A 20,371-nucleotide genomic window follows, 5' to 3' on the forward strand; every position below is an offset into this window, starting at 1 on the left:
TTAAATGAAACTTTAACACAGAATTATTAATTCCTATCCTTTAATCTATATAATAATACACATATTCAAAACAGCGATGTTCAATGGACGTCGCCATGGTAATGACTGAACTTTAAATATATATATTGATGGAAAGAAATAAGGAATCACACCAAAAACTAACAGCAGCAAATCATCACTGAAACCAAAACTTTTAAATCTGTAGCGTCAGAGGTTGACTGTCACAGTGTCATTGACTATCAGTTCAATAATACTGACATTCAATCCCACGACAACTTTGTATAAAATACAGACACTGTTACTACGCTACCGGTAGTAGTAAATTAAATGTGGTATACTATTCCATGTGTTTCTTTATTTCTTTCCATCATTATATTACAAACTAAATTATATCACAAAAACACGTGATTCGCTAACGGTAGTTACGTATGGAGTGTTAGTTTTCTATGTAATAACATTCTTACAAATGTAAATACATATACATTAAATCGATAGTTTGATTATTAGGAATTCTTTGAGAATATATATTTGTTAATATTTATATTACGGTCTGGGATCATCCCCGTCGGCGGGCCCATTGGGCTATTTCTCGTTCCAGCCAGTGCACCACGACTGGTATATCAAAGGCCGTGGTATGTGCTATCCTGTCTATGGGATGGTGCATATAAAAGATCCCTTGCTACTAATAGAAAAATATGGCGGGTTTCCTCTCTAAAACTATATATGGAAATTACCAAATGCTTGACGTCCAATAACCGATGATAAATAAATTAATGCGCTCCAGTGGTGTCGTTAAACAAAACAAACTTTATCTTCTCCAGGTAAGACAAAATGAGCACATTTCTAAACTAAAATAGATCTCTTTTTTATTCCCTTCCATTTTCTGATAATGCTAATGCCCCACTGACTTCCCTCCCATTTGGTACGACCTTGTATTCTGCTAACTAATCACAACTGTGGTAATTTTTGGATATGGATTCCCTGTATCCCTATTTACAACAGCGTCATCCGATTTGAAGGCATGTAACAAAATAAAGAAAATACAAGTTGAATGTTGAAGTTTATTATTTAAAACATAAAATATATGGATCAATTCATTTAGGTTACTAAAGCTTCATTGATAATCAGATATGGTCAGGTCAGGTCATAGGGCTTAACGTGCACATTCAGAAAGAAAGAAGTGTTTTATTTAACGACGCACTCAACACATTTTATTTACGGTTATATGGCGTCAGACATATGGTTAAGGACCACACAGATTTTGAGAGGAAACCCGCTGTCGCCACTACATGGGCTACTCTTCCGATTGGCAGCAAGGGATCTTGTATTTGCGCTTCCCACAGGCAGGATAGCACAAACCATGGCCTTTGTTGAACCAGTTATGGATCACTGGTCGGTGCAAGTGGTTTACACCTACCCATTGGGCCTTGCGGAGCACTCACTCAGGGTTTGGAGTCGGTATCTGGATTAAAAATCACATGCCTCGACTGGGATCCGAACCCAGTACCTACCAGCCTGTAGACCGATGGCCTGCCACGACGTCACCGAGGCCGGTATGTGCACATTCAGAGTAAGCTGTTGTAGCGCACGCCTGTCATGGGCGCATGTGCCGACTTAAGCCGGCTCCTTCGTCCAGGACAGAATATTTGATGTCAGGCCCTTCCTTTTATCACATTTTTGAAAACCGGTAGAACCCAAGAAATCGAGTTTCCGACTGACAACGATCATAAAATACGGAAATTACTGAATGTATCGGTACAGGTCGGATGTATCGTAAATACATATTATTTATCACTTGAATCATAATAATACATGTATATCGACATACAGATAATACCGCTTATTATAGAACATTTAGTGAAATATCTTTAAATATCAGTGAAATAAAAGTGTTATCAGTCACTCAGTGACGATAACACATTTTAGAGTGAAAATTTCACCATTTCACTCTAAAAAAAGTGTTATCATCACTGTAGAAAGTGTTAACTTCACTGTGAGAAAGCCGGAAATATTTTGCTGCTGGCATTTTAAAAATAAAGGTAAATTGCCATAAAATAAACAGAAAATTTCATGGGTTTTTTTTGTGTTTTTTTTTGTGTGAATGTCATCTTTTACTCAGGGTTTGGAGTCGGTATTTGGATTCAAAATCCCATGCCTCGACTGGGATCCGAACCCAGTACCTACCAGCCTGTAGACCGATGGCCTAACCACGACGCCACCGAGGCCGGTATAAACTTAGCAAGGTTTTATGAATTTGGGGCCCAGAACCAAGTAATCAGATTACAAGGCTCATACATTGTTCGCGTGTATACTGTGAAATAACGGACGCACAAAAGTAAAAATAAATAGAACAATAGAAAACCACGGGAAAATAAACCGAATGAAGAATTTATACTAAAATGTTTAATCATTATGTATATTAAAAAACATAATAATAATAATTATTATTATACTCTAGATTGTTTTAAAATATATACATTCAAACCTGTCTTAAGCGGTCAACAAAGGAGTACATAAAAGTGGACGCTTAAGACAGATGGCCGCTGATTACAGGTTGCCACATATAGTGTCTTTCAAATATTTGTTATTTCGTGTTTTACCATCTGTACTGCTAATTAACGGATGTGTGCTTTACAGTTGACTATAAATCAACTTTTGACATGTCGCCTCCTTCAGAAAAAAATGCACCTGGAATGTATTAAATTAACCTTTTTCAATTTAGTTATTTAATTCCTACTTCGTGCGGTGTATTGTCATAGTAAGTGAATCTACAAATGTTAAGCGTAGCCTGCCAAGAGGCAATAAGATGCCTTCCAGTGTCATACTTCCTTAATTGACACACAGTAGAGATGTCGGGATTAAATGAGTACTAGCATTCCTGTAGGTTATTTGCTGTACCTTATTGCTGTTGTTAAAATATCCCCTTTATATAATAGTAAAAACTTTACTGTGGCCGCTTAATACAGGTATTTTAGCCATTTGGGATCCGATTTAGATGGCCGCTGGCCGCGTTAAGACAGGTGACTGCTTATTACAGGTGCATTTACATTATAAAACGTTTGGGAGGCAAAACAGTGGCCGCTTAAGGCAGGTGACCTCTTATTACAGGTGGCCGCTAGGACAGGTTTCATTGTATTAAACTTCACATATATAAACTTTCCAATTACCATAAAAAGGAACAAGTACATAATTATTCATTCTTAAATTGTCAAAACGGAAAACCCCCACTAAAAAAACAAATATTATATTTTAAAAATAAAATATCATCTTGTATCTTTGCTAAATGTCTTTATCACAATGCCGACATAAGCTATATATATATGCAGTTAACATTTGGTATCCGCAACAATTCTACTGTTAGCAAATCACGCAATAAATGGGTTTTTTATACATAGGTATTAATGTTATTGGGGACAAGCTCCGTTTGACAGGCGCCACACACCGAGGAACCAGGCTTATTTTCTAATGTGCACTGGCTACAAATCCTCACACTCTCCCCTACTTGGGGACCATCCATCTGCAGTGAAGGAATTCTACTTTTGCCGCATACATCACACACTTTAGAACCAGAATGATTATCCATGGTACACGTCTCGCATTTCCACCTTTCGTTCGTCAACTTTAATTCCATATCGGGCGTGTTATAACCTCTATTTGATACTTTATCCACCCGAAAGGCGCCCGACGATTCACCACCACGTGCCTTGCGCGCTATGTTGGAAAGATTGTTAGTGTTATATTGTCTGTGATTGTACATGGGTACTCCACGTACTGCTCCTGTTGTAAGCTGGGAACTTCTCGGTGCAGTCTGGGCAGCTCTTGGTGTGGGACTCCTTGTGGAATAAGGAAAGGTCGCCGAGGAAGGCGATACTCCTGGCGATAGAGGTGCCTCGTCACAGACCACCGAGTTAGATGGTGGATAGGTTGCCGTAGCAGGCAAATATACTCCAGTTCTGTATCCCGACGTCTGAAAGCTTTTGCCTGGCATGTCAATAGACATGGCGTCTCCCATCTGAGGGTGCGACCTCGGATCCCGGCGTGCAAGTGAATCGATTCCGACTGGCCTCGGTGGGTCGATTCTGACCGGCGGCGGACCTTCGCAGACGTCGATCCCTTCGTCGGAAATATCGTCCCGTTCCTCTGGCACTCGTCCCGATACTGCGTGCCTGTTGCTAGGATTAATGACGTCGCCCCTCACGCCGTCGTAGTAACTTTTCCCGTACCTATTCTCAAGTCCGAGCCGGACGTAAGACCAGTCCTCCGAGTTTGAGGCGGCACTCATTAGTCCCCTCTCCGGCAGCGTCTTCACTTTCTGAAGACTTGCCATCATGTGCTCGTCAATCGTCCCCATCTGAAACTTGGGCGCCACCTCCGCCACACTGTCGCTCAAATCTTCGTCAATGAACGGCAAACCCTTGGGAATATTGGGCACGGTGTTCCCGCTGCTGAAGCCTCTCTGTTGCAACTCTCGGCTGGCGTCGGGGTATATAATCTGACGCTTGTAGCAGGCGACGGAGTCCACATGTTCACTGGGTTTCTTCCTGCTCAGGTCAGGAATCAGTCCTGCAAGTCTGAAGGCGACGGCGTCCTGTATGCTACCACCTTTTTCCGATATGCACCTGTGGTACTCGCCGATCATCTCGCACTCTACGGACGCCACGACACACTCAAACGCCACGTCAAATACAAGTTCTTGGTTAACATTCCCTCCTGTCAATACCAACGTACTGTTGTCGCTCTCACGAAAACCAATTAGTTTGAAAATATTTTCAGCCTCTTCTAAATGCGATTTAATTCTACACTGAAAAAATCCACAATATGTCTGAAAGAAAAAACAAATAAAATGAGCATCAAACAATACATGTATATTGCTAGGCTCAAACTGGCAACTGTCACGACGAAATTGACCAACTCGACGACCGCAAGTTGTAAAAGTGCTCAAACTAGCAACTGGACTGTTGTAGAAGTTGCGAGAGCAGAAAGTTGGCGAACTTTGTTGTGGCAGTTGGTAGTCTGAGAACAGCATTAGACATAACGGATGTGTTAAGTATGTATAAAAAAAAAAAAAAAAAAAAAAAAAAAAATATATATATATATACATACATGTATATACATATACATGTATATACATATACATGTATATACATATACATATACATATACATGTATATACATATACATGTATATACATATATATATACATATATATATACATATATATATATACATATACATGTATATACATGTACATACATGTACATGTACATATATATATCTTGACAAGCAAACAAACCAAAACTCATTATTTTATTATCTGGCCATACTACGGTAGAATAATACTGAATGGATGGATAGGATGCAAACTATTAAATTAATATTTGTGCAACAAAGAAGATAATGAATTAACATCGCAATATAATTTAGCTTCGTCCTTGTATCTACGTTCGATCAAAGCACGCTATTCTGGGCAAGCACATCAGCTATCTGCGCCCAGAGATTTATGGTTAGTTCTTAATGTTTAGTGGTGTTCCAGTGATCGATTATTGATGGTTTGTTTCTACCGATGTGATGATCGTTGATAAAAATCAGTAATCGATTGTGTGATAAATTGTTTGATGATGGAATTGGTGTAAAAAAAAAAGAAAAAAAAAAGAAGAAAAAAATAGGGGGGGGGGGGGGGGGGGGGAGGGGGGGGGGGGGGGGGGGGGGGGGGGGGGGGGGGGGGGGGGGGGGGGGGGGGGGGGTGTAATTTATTTTCAACATATTTTGTGACATGGGAAACACCATTGCTAGGAGTTATTACGGACAATAAAATTATACGTTACTTGTCACATGATCCTGACAATGGCAGTGCAGTATTGGATGTTGTGAAACAAGAGTTAGGCGAAAATACTATTACTGAGAACGTTCTAAGTTTGAACTCATCAGGCTTTCTGCCAGAGGGTACGAAGGGTAAAATTAAATGATTGGGTGAGAACCGCTGTTTAAAGGCATATTGTCACAGACCACTGACCTATCTAATGGTCTAACAAAGTATTACCTGAACAAAAATAATTTTATTTGTTCCTAAATGTACTTTGTTCAACCATCTTCAATAACCACCATACTCCATTTATTAATGATATTTTGTAAAATTTATTGAATTATGGCAATGGTCCATAATTCAAAAACTAAAATTGCCGAGAGGGTTGACATGGATTTCACTCCATCATGGTTCAGTTATGGTGATGCGATAACTAGATTTGGTTTCCAACAATTAATGTAATTTTTAAAATTTATTATCCATTTTTAGAGAAATAAGGTCCTTAAATCCGTGACAGTATGCCTTTAAAATGTGGTCAAAGTGCATGAAATGCTGTGGTCCATGTGAAAACGTAACCACCTAGTAGGGGCATTTATGGTCTGTTTTGTTTATTAAGTACCACCAAAATATTTTCTGGCAGAAAGCCTGATAATAAAACACCATAACAGCAGTACGTGCATTTTTTAATGTTGATATTTGCAGAGGCTAAAATGGTAAACAATTGGTAAAGAAGCCCAAATACGAAGAACTACTAGTATACAAGCCATTTTAAAATGACACGGATTACACATAAAAATAGCAATTATTTAAGCTTCGTACACATTCATTCGTTGGTCATGCAATGACAAACCTAGACCGATTTTATAACTGGTCAACATTGGTCTCATCGCGCTGCCGTTGCCGGGTGTGTGTGTACTCGTCATATAATTTTTATATAACAGATTTAATTGTTTTGTTTTGTTTTTTAAATGCCATTGTCGCTGCCGGAAAAATGGATGAAAGTGCACAAAGCTTCAGACCCAAAGCATAGCTGCTGGGTATGGATCCCTGTCTGGGATGTATGGTACCAGTCGAAAATGGAACCCACTGAATCAAATGTGATAAAACACTCCGCGTCTGTGCTGGCTCGATCTACAGATTTGGCAACAGACGACGTATTATTAGAATACGCGCTATATTTCCACACTGCCAGACTTTCAGTCGTAGCCCCTGTTAGCCGTATTTTAATTACTGTCTTAATTAACAACATGAAATAAATATATTAATCAAAGTAAAGTTCTCATAATTATCGTTGGGTGTTTATAGAGGAAAATCTATCCAACGATATGAAGGCAGTTAATATAATTATATCGATGTCGTATAGACGCAGACGTTAAAATACACCCACACACAGACAAGGTGTGTTTCGGGTCTTAAACGCCATCAACTAATTCATGTCACATGGCTCACACACGACGGTTATGTTTTGAACGTGCACACTATGCAGGATCGTCCAGAGCATGCTGATCTATGGTTGCTGCCGCAACATCTTCAAAGTGAGAAGTCGACGGCCTGCCGCGCCACGTCGACCGAGGTCATGCTATGGTCACGAAGTCCTCGGAATGCTTCGTGCCGGAACGTGGACATCGTTCGAAGTTTTCTCTGCCATGGGAACACAATTTCATCTGTAGCGACATCATCAATGTTCAACATAATCTAGGGAACCAGAGAACCGATCCAAAGAGAAACAACTGCCTTTAGTGGTCTACGTCATCGGCCCAAACGTCAATTTCCGTCCGAATTACGGGAACATGGCTATGGATCTCCATTTAGTCAGTCTGATATTAAGATTTTTATCTGAACTAGACGTATTTATATTTAACATTCCAAGTCCGACTTTACCAACAGATCCGCCATAACGTTTTGTACGCGTTCTTCAACGGTGTTTTCGCAATCTACCTTGCACGTGTTCTACCTACCCCGACCCCGTGTGCATGGAAACACAACCGTATGCTTATAAGTTATACGGTTAATAATACGAGAACGGGAAACGTCTTGTCGAATCAGTTTTTTGGATGCAACAACTAATTTTTTGTAACCACATTCCGGACATCCCGATGTAACGATGCCAGCACAGACCCATTTTCGTGCATGTAATTAACAACATAATTCTGTTACCGATGCTAAGACAATCCCACATCACAGTGTGCATTCCCAACACATCAACCACACTACGTGAGCCTCGGCTACGTCCACAACCCATTTTGGTTGGCGCATGATCTGTATGTGCATCTGTGCACATGGTTTGCCGCTGGGATGCCAGTGACCATGGCGATTTTGACTGCCACGTCATGTGCTAAAAGTCTAATCCATACACACACTCTTTGATTAATAACTCAGTGTGCTCTAGTGGTAGCGTTTCACAAACACACACTTTTACATATATCTTTAACAATTCCCAGAATAAAAAATAATACTTGACGTCTGGTTAAGTAAACGAGAGCTATTTTGTTAGCTTTATTTAAACAAGGAATTTAAACTAGTACCGCCCCCACTCACCCCCAAACAATAAATAAAAATTAAATAAATAAATAAATAAATAAATAAATAGTAGTAGTAGTAGTAGTAGTAATAATAATAATAATAAATCAATAATAAAACAAAAACAAATAAGTAAATAAAATAACTAATTAATAAAATAACTACAACAAAACAATATTTAAATTTCAAATTTTTTAAATTATACACAAACAATTCAAAAATTGCGAAATGTATGTTTAAGACACGGTGGGGTAAAAACCATTCAAAAGTTTTGTACTTCATACAATAACAGTTACACAAAAAGTAACTTCCCGGTTAACAGATTAAAGCATGGGAAATCCCCAGTGCAGTCCAGGGCCTGCCTATGGAATGGGATCGTGACAACCGATAATAACAAACCAAATACGGCCATACCATTATTAACACGGGTGTACTTCAGTGTCGTAGCAACATCAATTCTGGCCCATAACACACACGCACGCACGCACGCACACATATATATACAAAAATGGCTCTACCGATGTGATGATCGATTATAAAAATCCATAATCGATTGTGTTCCTCCAGTTTATATGATAAAATTGATGTAAATATACAGTGGTTTGGGTTTGTTTTTATGTGTACATAAAGAAAAATTATATTAAATAGTTAATAAAGGTACAATTAGCCATTTACAGGGTGCACACGACAATAGGTACATGGTCCGTATAATTCTAAGCCTTCTTATGGTCATGGAATTCTAACCGACTGTGTAATCGAAGTTGATCGGTTGGTGCAAACCGATTATAACCGATGTTCGATGGTGAAATCCCCAACCGATTCCCATCACTAGTTCACAGACGCTCAAAATTGCCACTGTTGGTTCATCTTGTCATCCACTGACTGTTTGTTGCTTCTACTTGCAACCGCGACATAATGAGTGCCATCGTGTTAGTTGCTATCGTAAATAGTTGCTATCGTAGAAGATCTACTGCCATACTTGCGTTTATAATCGTACATAATCTGAATCCGTCTGATTACAACGTCATTTCTGTATCGGACTATCCCCATACCGTATCGATATCCGCAGCTCCAATAATTAATCTGAATACGTCCGATTACCGATGCCATTTCTGTATTCGCATACCGTATCAGTATCCGCAGCTCCAATAATTAATCTGAATACGTCCGATTACCGATGCCATTTCTGTATTCGCATACCGTATCGGTATCCGCAGCTCCAATAATTAATCTGAATACGTCCGATACCCGATGCCATTTCTGTATTCGCATACCGTATCGGTATCCGCAGCTCCAGTAATTAATCTGAATACGTCCGATTACCGATGCCATTTCTGTATCGGACTATCCGCATACCGTATAGGTATCCGCAGCTCCAATAATTAATCTGAATACGTCCGATTACCGATGCCATTTCTGTAGTCTCATTCCGTATCGGTTTCCGCAGCTCCAATAATGTGAAAGGCTTAAATTATACATGCCCGAACAGAAAGAAAGAAATGTTTTATTTAACGACACACAACACATTTTATTTACGGTTATATGGCGTCAGACATATGGTTAAGGACCACACAGATTTTGAGAGGAAACCCGCTGTCGCCACTAAATGGGCTACTCTTTCCGATTAGCAGCAAGGGATCTTTTATTTGCACTTCCCACAGACAACATAGCACAAACCATGGCCTTTGTTGAACCAGTTATGGATCACTGGTCAGTGCAAGTGGTTTACACCTACCCACTGCGCCTTGTGGAGCACTCACTCAGGGTTTGGAGTCGGGTATCTGGATTAAAAATCCCATGCCTCGACTGGGATCCGAACCCATTACCTACCAGCATGTAGACCGATGGCCTAACCACGACGCCACCGAGGCCGGTCATTTGTTGAATTAATTAACCAAACAAAACATAACAACAAACTTGAGTCTTTTTAATTAACGTTTTGACTATTTTAATTTGACACTTTTAAATATTTTCGCAAAATTCAACTTTCTATTCGCATTTACGATATGGCTAATGATCACTTAAAACCCCGAGTATGCACACGCGGCGACGGCAACAGCAACGGCTTCCCATAGTCAATTAATCTCAAACGACAAAAAAGCAACCCCCCAGCCCAGCCCTGCCCTGCCTCTTCGTACGACACCCGAAACATCATAAAATTTATATTTTCCTCAATTCTCGAAAGAATAAAAACTTAGGCTTAATAACTTTTACTGTTGTCATAAATGTAAATAGGCCTAGTTCCTGTTGGACCAAAACGACTAACGGCATATAAGTGTACAACTAAACATACAGTAATGGAAAAAAATATCGGAACACATGGACTTGTAGATCAAATTTAATTTATTACAATACTCGAAGGAAGGAAGGAAATGTTTTATTTAACGACGCACTCAACCTAGTTTATTTACGGTTATATGGCGTCGGGACATAATATGGTTAAGGACCACACAAATATTGAAAAAGGAAACCCGCTCTCGCCTCTTCATGGGCTACTCTTTTCAATTAGCTGCAAGTCGTGGTGCATTGGCTGAAGCAAGAAATAGCCCAATGGACCCACCGATAGGGATCGATCCCAGACCGATCGCACATCAAGCGAACGCTTTACCACTGGGCTACGTCCCGACCCCTACAATACTCGCGTAATTTTCATACTGAGCAGCAATGTTGCACGGACTGCCAGTAACGGTTTCACTATGGATTGAGGGTTTTAGTTGCAGTCATTATTCGCTGCTGCTGCTACTTGTGAACATGATCCCGCATTTCTTCCATTAGTTTATCTTGAAACATAGTGGGTCACGTCGTGCACCATAGCAAAAATTACCTTTGGAAAACTTCTAAATGGATGCGATGATACGATCACTTAAAACTCTCACACGCAATTGTCTTTTACAATCTGATAATACGCAAAATCGGAAAAGTTACTCAAAATGGTGGCGCTTGTTGGGCTTAAAATTGACGACCGCGGTGGTAATTTAAAATAACTATTTATTTTCTTCCAAACTCCGAACTGCCAGTTCTCATATGCATCAGGGGTTGTCCATAAAGTATATAAATTCGAGAGATCGTGGGTGGGGAGTGGGGATTAGGTCGGAGGAAATTCGGACTTCACACAAAAAAAGCATACAAAAGGAGGGGGTGGGGGAGTTTATTAACAGAGTACATATGCTTCCAAAATATGCCAGTCATAAAATACGGCTTTGCTTTTCTAGTTTACTAGTACTTGGAAAGGCGGGGTCGATCAGCCGCCCCTCTTTAAAAAAAAAATTCCAGAACACTGCGGCCTCTAGTTTTAAAATAGCACGTTTAGTATTGTATCAAAAAACTTAAAATTCTTATACAATTTAAATGTCATGGTGTAACATGTAAACTATCTATTTCTAATAATTATTGTATCCAATAAAGCCTACCTTATAATGTGAAGGATCGACGTAAGCATGATCATGGCGTTTTCATAAAATGTACAAAAGGGAGTTTAAAAAAAGAGAAAAAACAAAACACCCCCCACCCCAAAAAACCCCCACATCAACAACATAGTATGGGCGGCCTCCAACTGGTACCCTACTAATCGATCTTTGAAATGTGCGCCCCACGTTCAATATTTAAAACAAATACTGGTGTCGTAGGATATATATGTTACAACTGGTTAGCCCAGACATTTGGAGGCCTCGGCTGATAGGACAACTCACCTTCAATTTGTGGAATTCTTTCTTCCAAGGAAAGGTAAATAAGAGAAGAAGATATTTTTCTAAAAGAATAAACGCCGCACTCGTCTTAACGGCAACGAACTTTCCACAATTAGCCGTTTTATCGATTATCGATGCAAACTCCTGGTACCGAAATCGAGTCTTGTAGTTCTGACGATTTTGCGATTTTTGTAATAATTTCACGACTGTCCGTCTTATGTCGGCCTGTTCTGGTGGCCCAAGACAGTCATTGTCCCTGGCCTTCCTATACAGGTTTTTCGCTTGATCACGCTCCTCCATAGATCCTGGGACACAATGGCCAATAATCAACAGTGTGACAAATATAAAGAGTTCCTCAATAATCTGCATAGGCCTGGGAACTGTGCCACTTACAGGCAAGAGCATACAGGATCATGACAGCATCATTGTTATATGTAATTGCAATTGTGACATCCATCTAATGTAGTGGTATCTGAAAAAAATTAAATAATAAAATAAAAAAGGATTTTGAGAGTATTGCAATATAAGCAATAAAATGTTCAAGGGACATAACTCTGTCAAAATTTTATAAATCGCCTTGAAAGTTAAACTAGATCTGTAACAGTACCTGATAAAGCTATATATACAAAATTCAATCTCAATATCCTGAGTCAATGCAAAAAAAAAAATTTGGAAAAGGTCCAATATATTTTTCCATATCTCCTCAGTTCAAGGGCCATAACTCTGTGAAAAATTGGTAAATTGCTATGAAAGTCAAACTTGATCTGTAACAGAACATTACAAAACTATACACAAACTTTCAGTTCAATATCTTGTGCCATTAAGAAAAAAAAACATTCAGAAAACTATATGTGGGACAGACCTATGGACAGGTAGACAGAAGGACGGACATGAAACCTATAGTCCCCTACTGGTCCAATTGCGGCACAGTGATATTATGTCTTCTTCAGAAGACAAAAATGGCATTCGTAAACTAAAAAGGACACATTTTCGTGTTTTTTTTGTTGTTTTTTTCTTAGGGAGGTTGGCAATTATGTTAGGGTTCTTTGGGGTTTTTAGTTTTTCAAAACAACTAAAAAGTTGACTGTTTTCCATCCTTTCAAATTAAGTCCATATTGTTGTTCAGGTTTGATATTGTTTTGTTCTTCAAAATTTTAAACACAAATTCAGGCATAAAAGTTTATTTTAAAAAGATGCATGTTATCTAAGAAGAAAAAAATATTTCCCAAACAGCACAGCATGTACCACAACCTTTTGTATACCAGTCATTGAGCACTGGATGCTCATCTCAATATTAATTATAAAGTATTAATTTAAATGTTTAATTACAAGACTTTTGGATTTAGATCAATCAAGTCAATGTTAAGTATACATGTAGCTTATTTTTTCACAAATTACAAGTTTTCTAACCAGTGAAACATAGTTCGTAGTTGCATTATGGATGTTCATAATGTTATAAATAATGATCAAAAATAAATAAATAAATTCTTTATTGAAACATTTTTTTTGTCAATTACAAATTACAAACAAAATTATTAGCCTTTTTTAGGTCAAAATAAATTAATCATGAATTTTTCATCACAAATTTCTGTTACATAAAAAATTTAATTTAAGTACTTTTTATGTTATACTTAACATGCATAGAGATAAGCACAGTGAAAACCCTATAAAGCGGACACTCATAGGATCTACATGTAAGTAAAAACATCCATTATTAAGGGGCGTCTGCTATACAGAGGTTATGTTCTATACTGATATTTCAAAATGGGACCGTGAAAAACACCCGGTTTCATGGGAATTCCGGTTTACAGAAGATCCAGTTATGAGAGGTTTCCCTGAACGTGTACATGTCAAGGAAGAAGAACGTTCAACAACAAACCAGTCTATGGCAGGTGAGTCGTTCAATTCTTTCTGTTACCCATGTCTTAGTGATTACATGAACAGCATAAAGGAAGGAAATGTTTTATTTAATGACGCACTCAACACATTTTATTTACGGTTATATGGCATCAGACATATGGCGTCAGACCACACAGATATTGAGGGAGGAAACCCGCTGTTGCCACTTCATGGGCTACTCTTTCTGATTAGCAGCATGGGATCTTTTATATGCACCATCCCACAGACAAGATAGTACATACCATGAGAAATAGCCCAATGGGGTCACCGACAGGGATCGATCCGAAACCAACCATGCATCAAACGAGCACTTTACCACCGGGCTACGTCCCACCCCCAAGGAATAAAGAGGATGTGACGTAAGCACAGTGGTAAAGTGCTTACCTGATGTACAATCGGCCTAAGATCAATCTCCGACGATAGGCCTACTATTGGGCTATTTCTTTTTCAGGCCAGTGCTCCACAACTGGTGTAAAAAAACAAAAGCCTGTTGTATGGATTATCCTGTATGTGGGATACTGCATATAAAAGATTTCTTGCTGGTAAACAGAAAGTATAGCGGCAGTGGGTTTCCTCTCTCATTATTTGATGAGCGGTCGGTTTGGGATCGATCCCTGTCGGTGGGTCCATTGGGCTATTTCAGGGTTGAAAATTAACATGAAAACCATGGTCGCCAACAGGGCCAGTTGAAAAAAAATCTTACTGACCCTGCTCAAAATCAATTTGCCCTCCAGTGATCACATTCCAATTTAACTGCACAGGCAACATTAAAACTAGAATGTTCTTTGTCAAATATGTATTTTGTGTTCACCATATATTATCCGTTTGTGTCAAAAGGAAACCGATTAAATGACATGTAACTTCATAATGAATAAATCTAAAATGCATATAAAAACATGGTATTAAGTTTTAAACCCATACCAACTCAAAAAAAAAAAAATTGAAAATGAAATCCAGTGTAAATAAAAATGTTTCTTTACAAATTACCATTAAATTATACAGATTAAATCCTTTTTTAATACGGGGTGACGACAAGATGTAGAACAGTCGAGGTGTGTAGCTTGACTTCTATTGTCTCTGAAGTACAAGATAATGCAGTACCAAGAGCAAGAGTCTAAACGAAGAACTCCCGCGTGGTTTAGTAAACTAGCCCCAGAGAGAGTGGTAGTCTTCTTTGTCGCGATGCAAGAGGGATGAAATTGGCAGTCAAGGATTTCCTCTAAAGTGACTGTCCTCTTATAGACGAGGCACTAGCTAAAACTCCATGAAATCATCCACTATTTTGCCAAACACCTATTTGACTACATTGTGCAGATATACTACCCTGATCATGTATTATGGTTTTGCCGTTCAGATTACCGTGGATGTTCCATCAGTTGCCTTAAAACCTGTCAGAAAAGAAGATTTAATTTCTGCAGTTTGATTGTAAATCGGTGGTCGCCAAACGGATTACCTTTGTAAAATTCATAGTCGCCCTTAGCCAATAAAGGTTGCCTGTGGTGACTGCTAATTTTCAACCTGCTATTTCTTGTTTCAGCCAGTGCACCACGACTGGTAAAGGCTGTGGTATGTGCTATCTTGTCTGTGGGATGGTGCATATAAAAGATCCTTTGCTGCTAATGAAAACATGTAGCAGGTTTCCTCTCTAAGACTATGTCAAAATTACCAAATGTCTGACATCCAATAGTCGATGATTAATAAATCAATGTGCTCTAGTGGTGTCGTTAAACAAAACAAACTTCTGGGGGTTCCTTTATCCCTATGTCAAGATGCCATATAATCGTAATTATAATGTGTTGAGTGTGTTATTAAATTTTAAAACATTTGTTCCTGCATTCTTTCCAGGGATAAAATAATCAATCTCTGCCACTAAACTTTGCAGCATTAATTGTAAATCCACTTTGCCTTTTAAAATCTTTATTAATGATATTTCTAGTCAATTGAATATTGATTAGCAACTACTGTTTAATGTTTTTAAGAGTGTGTGGCAATCTCTGAAACTTGCGTATTGAATCACGATGCGATACTGAACAACATGTTCCCTGCTCTGAGAGACCGGCCTCAGTGGCGTCGTGGTTAGGCCATTGGTCTACAGGCTGGTAGGTACTGGGTTCGGATCCCAGTCGAGGCATGGGATTTTTAATCCAGATACCGACTCCAAACCCTGAGTGAGTGCTCCGCAAGGCTCAGTGGGTAGGTGTAAACCACTTGCACCGACCAGTGATCCATAACTGGTTCAACAAAGGCCATGGTTTGTGCTATCCTGCCTGTGGGAAGTGCAAATAAAAGATCCCTTGCTGCTAATTGGAAAGAGTAGCCCATGTAGTGGCAACAGCGGTTTCCTCTCAAGATCTGTGTGGTCCTTAACCATATGTCTGATGCCATATAACCGTAAATAAAATGTGTTGAGTGCGTCGTTAAATAAAAAAATAATTTCTTTCTTTCTTTCCTGCTCTGAGAATTGAAAACTGGCTTAACCAATTTATAACAGTAATGAAATACTACCAAAAAAAACAAATGTCACATCCTGGCTTACAAAAATTAACTTTTCAAATAAAACTGTCATTAAAACCCATAAAACTTAAGTAAATTGGCAATAAATACAGGGGTGCAGAAATGGAAAATATTTCACTAGCCAACCGGACTAGTACCAACTAAAATTTACTAGCCCGTCAGAATTTGTACTAATCCGCCAGAACTTGACTGACAAGTCATTTCATTCATATAGATTTACAAAATTTAAGTGACATCCCACAAGTACTTAACAGACCAATCTATTCATAACCGGCAACATAATTTGAATGTAAAGAATCCATTTCTAAATAGTATTGACCTTTGACCGATTCAGTTTCCTGACTGTCGCGCTTACGCAGTTGATTATTTGGAACTCTGAAGTCCTCTATTGTCTATGCTGTACATGCATTACGTATTTCGTCATCATTCTCAACAGTTTGTTTGAATGGTTTTAAAGTCTGGTATGGCAAATGCTCTGTCGCAGAATCGATGGAAAATTACAGTTAGTCAGAAAAAACCCAGATCGCCCGTTGGACTGGTTGTTGCATTTTGTAACTCGTCCGTCAGAATTTTTACTCGCATTTGGCGAGCGAGCAAGTACTTTCTGCACCCCTGAAATATATTTTTTTATATGCATGCTTAAGGGTGTTAACTTTAAGCCATAATAAAAACTTAGTTTAACAGATCATTTTTAAATTTCCACACCCATGGAATGGCGCTTACGCCAATGGGTTATGCAGAAAACAAATGGAGGTTAACTCATTTGGTATTTTGCATATATAATCTGTTATTACCATGCAGTAGAGCTGGGCGGTATACCGTATATACCGTTCGGTATCGGTATTATGTCAATACCGATTTACCGTACCGAGCAAATTTCAAAATACCGAAATTTCGGTATTGAAAAATGGGGTGGTATAAATCAGACGAGAGCCTTGTGTATGGAATTTAATTGTATTTAGATGAAATTAGCGGGTGAGCCATAACACAGGCATGCATTTAAAGCCGAGTATACCAAAAATAGCGCTCGATATCGGTATCATGTCAATACCGAATACCGTACCGATACCGAGGTAAATCACCCCTAAAATACCGATATCGATACCGAACCTCAAATTTCAATACCGCCCAGCTCTACCATGCAGCTGATATCCTAAATTCCTAAATTGAATGTACAAATGAAAAATGAATTGTTGAAATGATTGTTCTCACAATTTCCAAAATTCTATGCACAAAGATTATCAAATGGCCTGCTTGTGAATAAAACTGATGAAAACAATATATAAACTAGGTACAATAATACAATAATTTATTGAAATTATTTAATCAATATTATTTGTATCTGATATGTAACAAATGAACTACCAGTATAAGATATTAATATTTTATTTTTTTAAAAGTGAAGAGAAATACCCTAAATATGGGATAAACTTATGTTATTTGCATACTTTCCATGTTTTGATTGACAGCAGGTAGTCCCAAGTGAAGAACAAAAACCCAATGAACAACCATTGCTATATTTTCAGTTTAAAACAAACAAAAATCTATTTTAGTTTTACTTTTTTTGTTTAATATTGTTAATTGAACAAATGTTATGCTTGGCAACAGACTAAAATATAAAACTTGAAATACCTTCAAATAGAAAACAACCTATAAAATATAGTTATTGTAGTCTACACAGAATAAAATATACACCTTGAATTTCCTCCATATTTTCAAGAAAAACAGAAACGTGGAAATTTCTACAACATACATGATACAACGATTTAAAATGCGAAGTAGGAAATTCCAATGACTAAGATTTATAAGCGACTGCCGTCACGTCATATCGTGTGACCATCTTGGCAACTATTCATTCATCTTTTCCGTTAAATTATTTCCGTTCTTTTTATTTAATTTTAAAAATCGATTTAACAGATATTACAAATGTCTATATATATAATACTGTTAATACATACTAGTATTTGTCTGTAGACTGTAGTAATCAACGAACGGCTAACTTGACTGTGCAGAGTGACCCACCACTAAAATCCCCTTTACTTACGGGGAACACCCCAATAAATTTGAAATGGCTATGAGGTAAACAGTCAAAAAATAATGTGGTTAGGAAGTGTATTATAGATTAAATTTAGAGAACCGTTTTAATTAAGCAAGGAATACCTGGAATATGAAACAATTCTTGTTCACATATGCGATGTAGTGAACATGGCGTCAGTGAGATCTTAATGGGGATTCCCCATCACTGTGCGTGACCGACACCGGATTATGCGGTTAAGTATAAATTCAGTTGTTTTTCAGAAACGAAAATTGATAAATTAACAACGGTTCACACTAGTCTTGTCAGCGCTCAGGGGTGGGACGTACCCCAATGGTAAAGTGCTCGCATGTTGTGCGGTCGGTCTAGGATCGATCCCCGTTGGTAGTGCCAATGGGCTATTTCTCGTTCTAACCAGTCTGTGGTAGGCTATTCTGTCTGTTGGATGGTGCATAGTAAAGATTACTATAACGGAAAAATGTAGCGAGTTTCCTCTCTAAGACTGCGTCAGAAATCAGAATTTAATTATTACCAAATGTTTGATATCCAATAGTCGATGATTAATAAATCAATGTCCTCTAGTGGTGTCGTTAAACATAACAAACTTTAACTTTTCGTGTGTCACTCTGAAACGTGTCACTGTCAATATAGGGCCTAACAATATATTATTGAGCCAAATGTGAAAATGTATCACAGTATACAGGGCCGTAGCTAGGATTTTTTTTTTTGGGGGGGGGGGGGGGGCAACTGAGTAGTTAATAGTCTAAAACTCCTCAAACGTTAAGAAGATAATTTTCTTTAAGTTTCTATATAACGCCCCCCCCCCTCCCCCCGCTAGTTACGGCCCTGATATTTATTGTCGATAGCAGTTCTATGTCACCATACTACAGGCACGGCGGAAGCAAGTTGACATGGGGGGGGGGGGGGGGCAGGAGGGCTGATTGAGATCGAGGGCGCAAAGCAAAGTTTCCAGGGGTTTCGGGGGATATGTTTCCCTGTGAAATCTTGAAAATTATGTCCTGAAATGCAATTTCCTGCATTCAACAAGTATAATTCATCTCTGCCTTAAAATGTACTACCAATAATATTTTTGATTCAGAATTATTGGAGGGGAGTGTGTGCCTGTACCTTAACTATAAATATGTAATTTTTGTCATAAAAATTAAAGAAGGTAAATCGTATAAAGTTAACCGGCCTCGGTGGCGTCGTGGTTAGGCCATCGGTCTACAGGCTGGTAGGTACTGGGTTCGGATCCCAGTCGAGGCACGGGATTTTTAATCCAGATACCGACTCCAAATCCTGAGTGAGTGCTCCGCAAGGCTCAATGGGTAGGTGTAAACCACTTGCACCGACCAGTGATCCATAACTGGTTCAACAAAGGCCATGGTTTGTGCTATCCTGCCTGTGGGAAGCGCAAATAAAAGTTCCCTTGCTGCTAATCGGAAAGAGTAGCCCATGTGGTGGCGACAGCGGGTTTCCTCTCAAAATCTGTGTGGTCCTTAACCATATGTCTGACGCCATATAACCGTAAATAAAATGTGTTGAGTGCGTCGTTAAATAAAACATTTCTTTCTTTCTTTTTTCGTATAATGTTGACAATGGCAGCAAACGTTCATTTTATTTCTACTTATTTTTATGCTTATAATCCAATTAAGGGTCAAGCATAGTGTCCTGGACACACACACTTTAACTATCTGGGCTGTCTGTCCATGACACTGGGTTAATGGTTAGTAAGAGAAAAGTTGATACATAATAACTTTACATGGGTGGGAACCGATACGGAGTGTGAACCCAGTATCTACCAACATTTAGTCGTTGGAATTTTGTTACATTACCTTTGTAATATTGTGATCCAGTATGGAAGATGTTTATTGAAACTGGTGTGATGCTTAAATAATTACTACCAGTGGCGGA

General features: G+C 38.6%; 1 protein-coding gene across 2 annotated transcripts; it reads right to left on the reverse strand.

The window, feature by feature from the left end:
- Positions 1–1,516: 1,516 nt before the first annotated feature.
- On the reverse strand, positions 1,517–18,684 carry LOC121388624. 2 transcript variants are annotated; one of them, XM_041520043.1, is made up of 3 exons: positions 18,583–18,684; positions 12,013–12,481; positions 1,517–4,822 (listed from the first exon to the last, which is right to left on the reverse strand). In XM_041520043.1, the coding sequence occupies exons 2-3, from the start codon at positions 12,412–12,414 to the stop codon at positions 3,386–3,388; spliced, it is 1,839 nt and encodes a 612-aa protein (XP_041375977.1). In that variant the 5' UTR covers positions 12,415–12,481; positions 18,583–18,684; the 3' UTR covers positions 1,517–3,385. The 2 variants fall into 2 exon arrangements, with proteins under 2 accessions (XP_041375977.1, XP_041375978.1); XM_041520044.1 differs by lacking the exon at positions 18,583–18,684 and adding an exon at positions 18,055–18,138.
- Positions 18,685–20,371: the final 1,687 nt, after the last annotated feature.

This window comes from Gigantopelta aegis, chromosome 14, assembly GCF_016097555.1.
Source record: "Gigantopelta aegis isolate Gae_Host chromosome 14, Gae_host_genome, whole genome shotgun sequence".
NCBI lineage: Eukaryota > Metazoa > Mollusca > Gastropoda > Neomphalida > Peltospiridae > Gigantopelta > Gigantopelta aegis.

Bases quoted from the DNA above. Each gene is read 5' to 3' on its own strand.
- LOC121388624 (XM_041520043.1), bottom strand. From the start codon at position 12,414: ATGCTCTTGCCTGTAAGTGGCACAGTTCCCAGGCCTATGCAGATTATT. The intron at 4,823-12,012 runs GTGAGTTGTCCT...TTTTTCTTTCAG, and splicing joins AAGAATTCCACAAATTGAAG to ACATATTGTGGATTTTTTCA.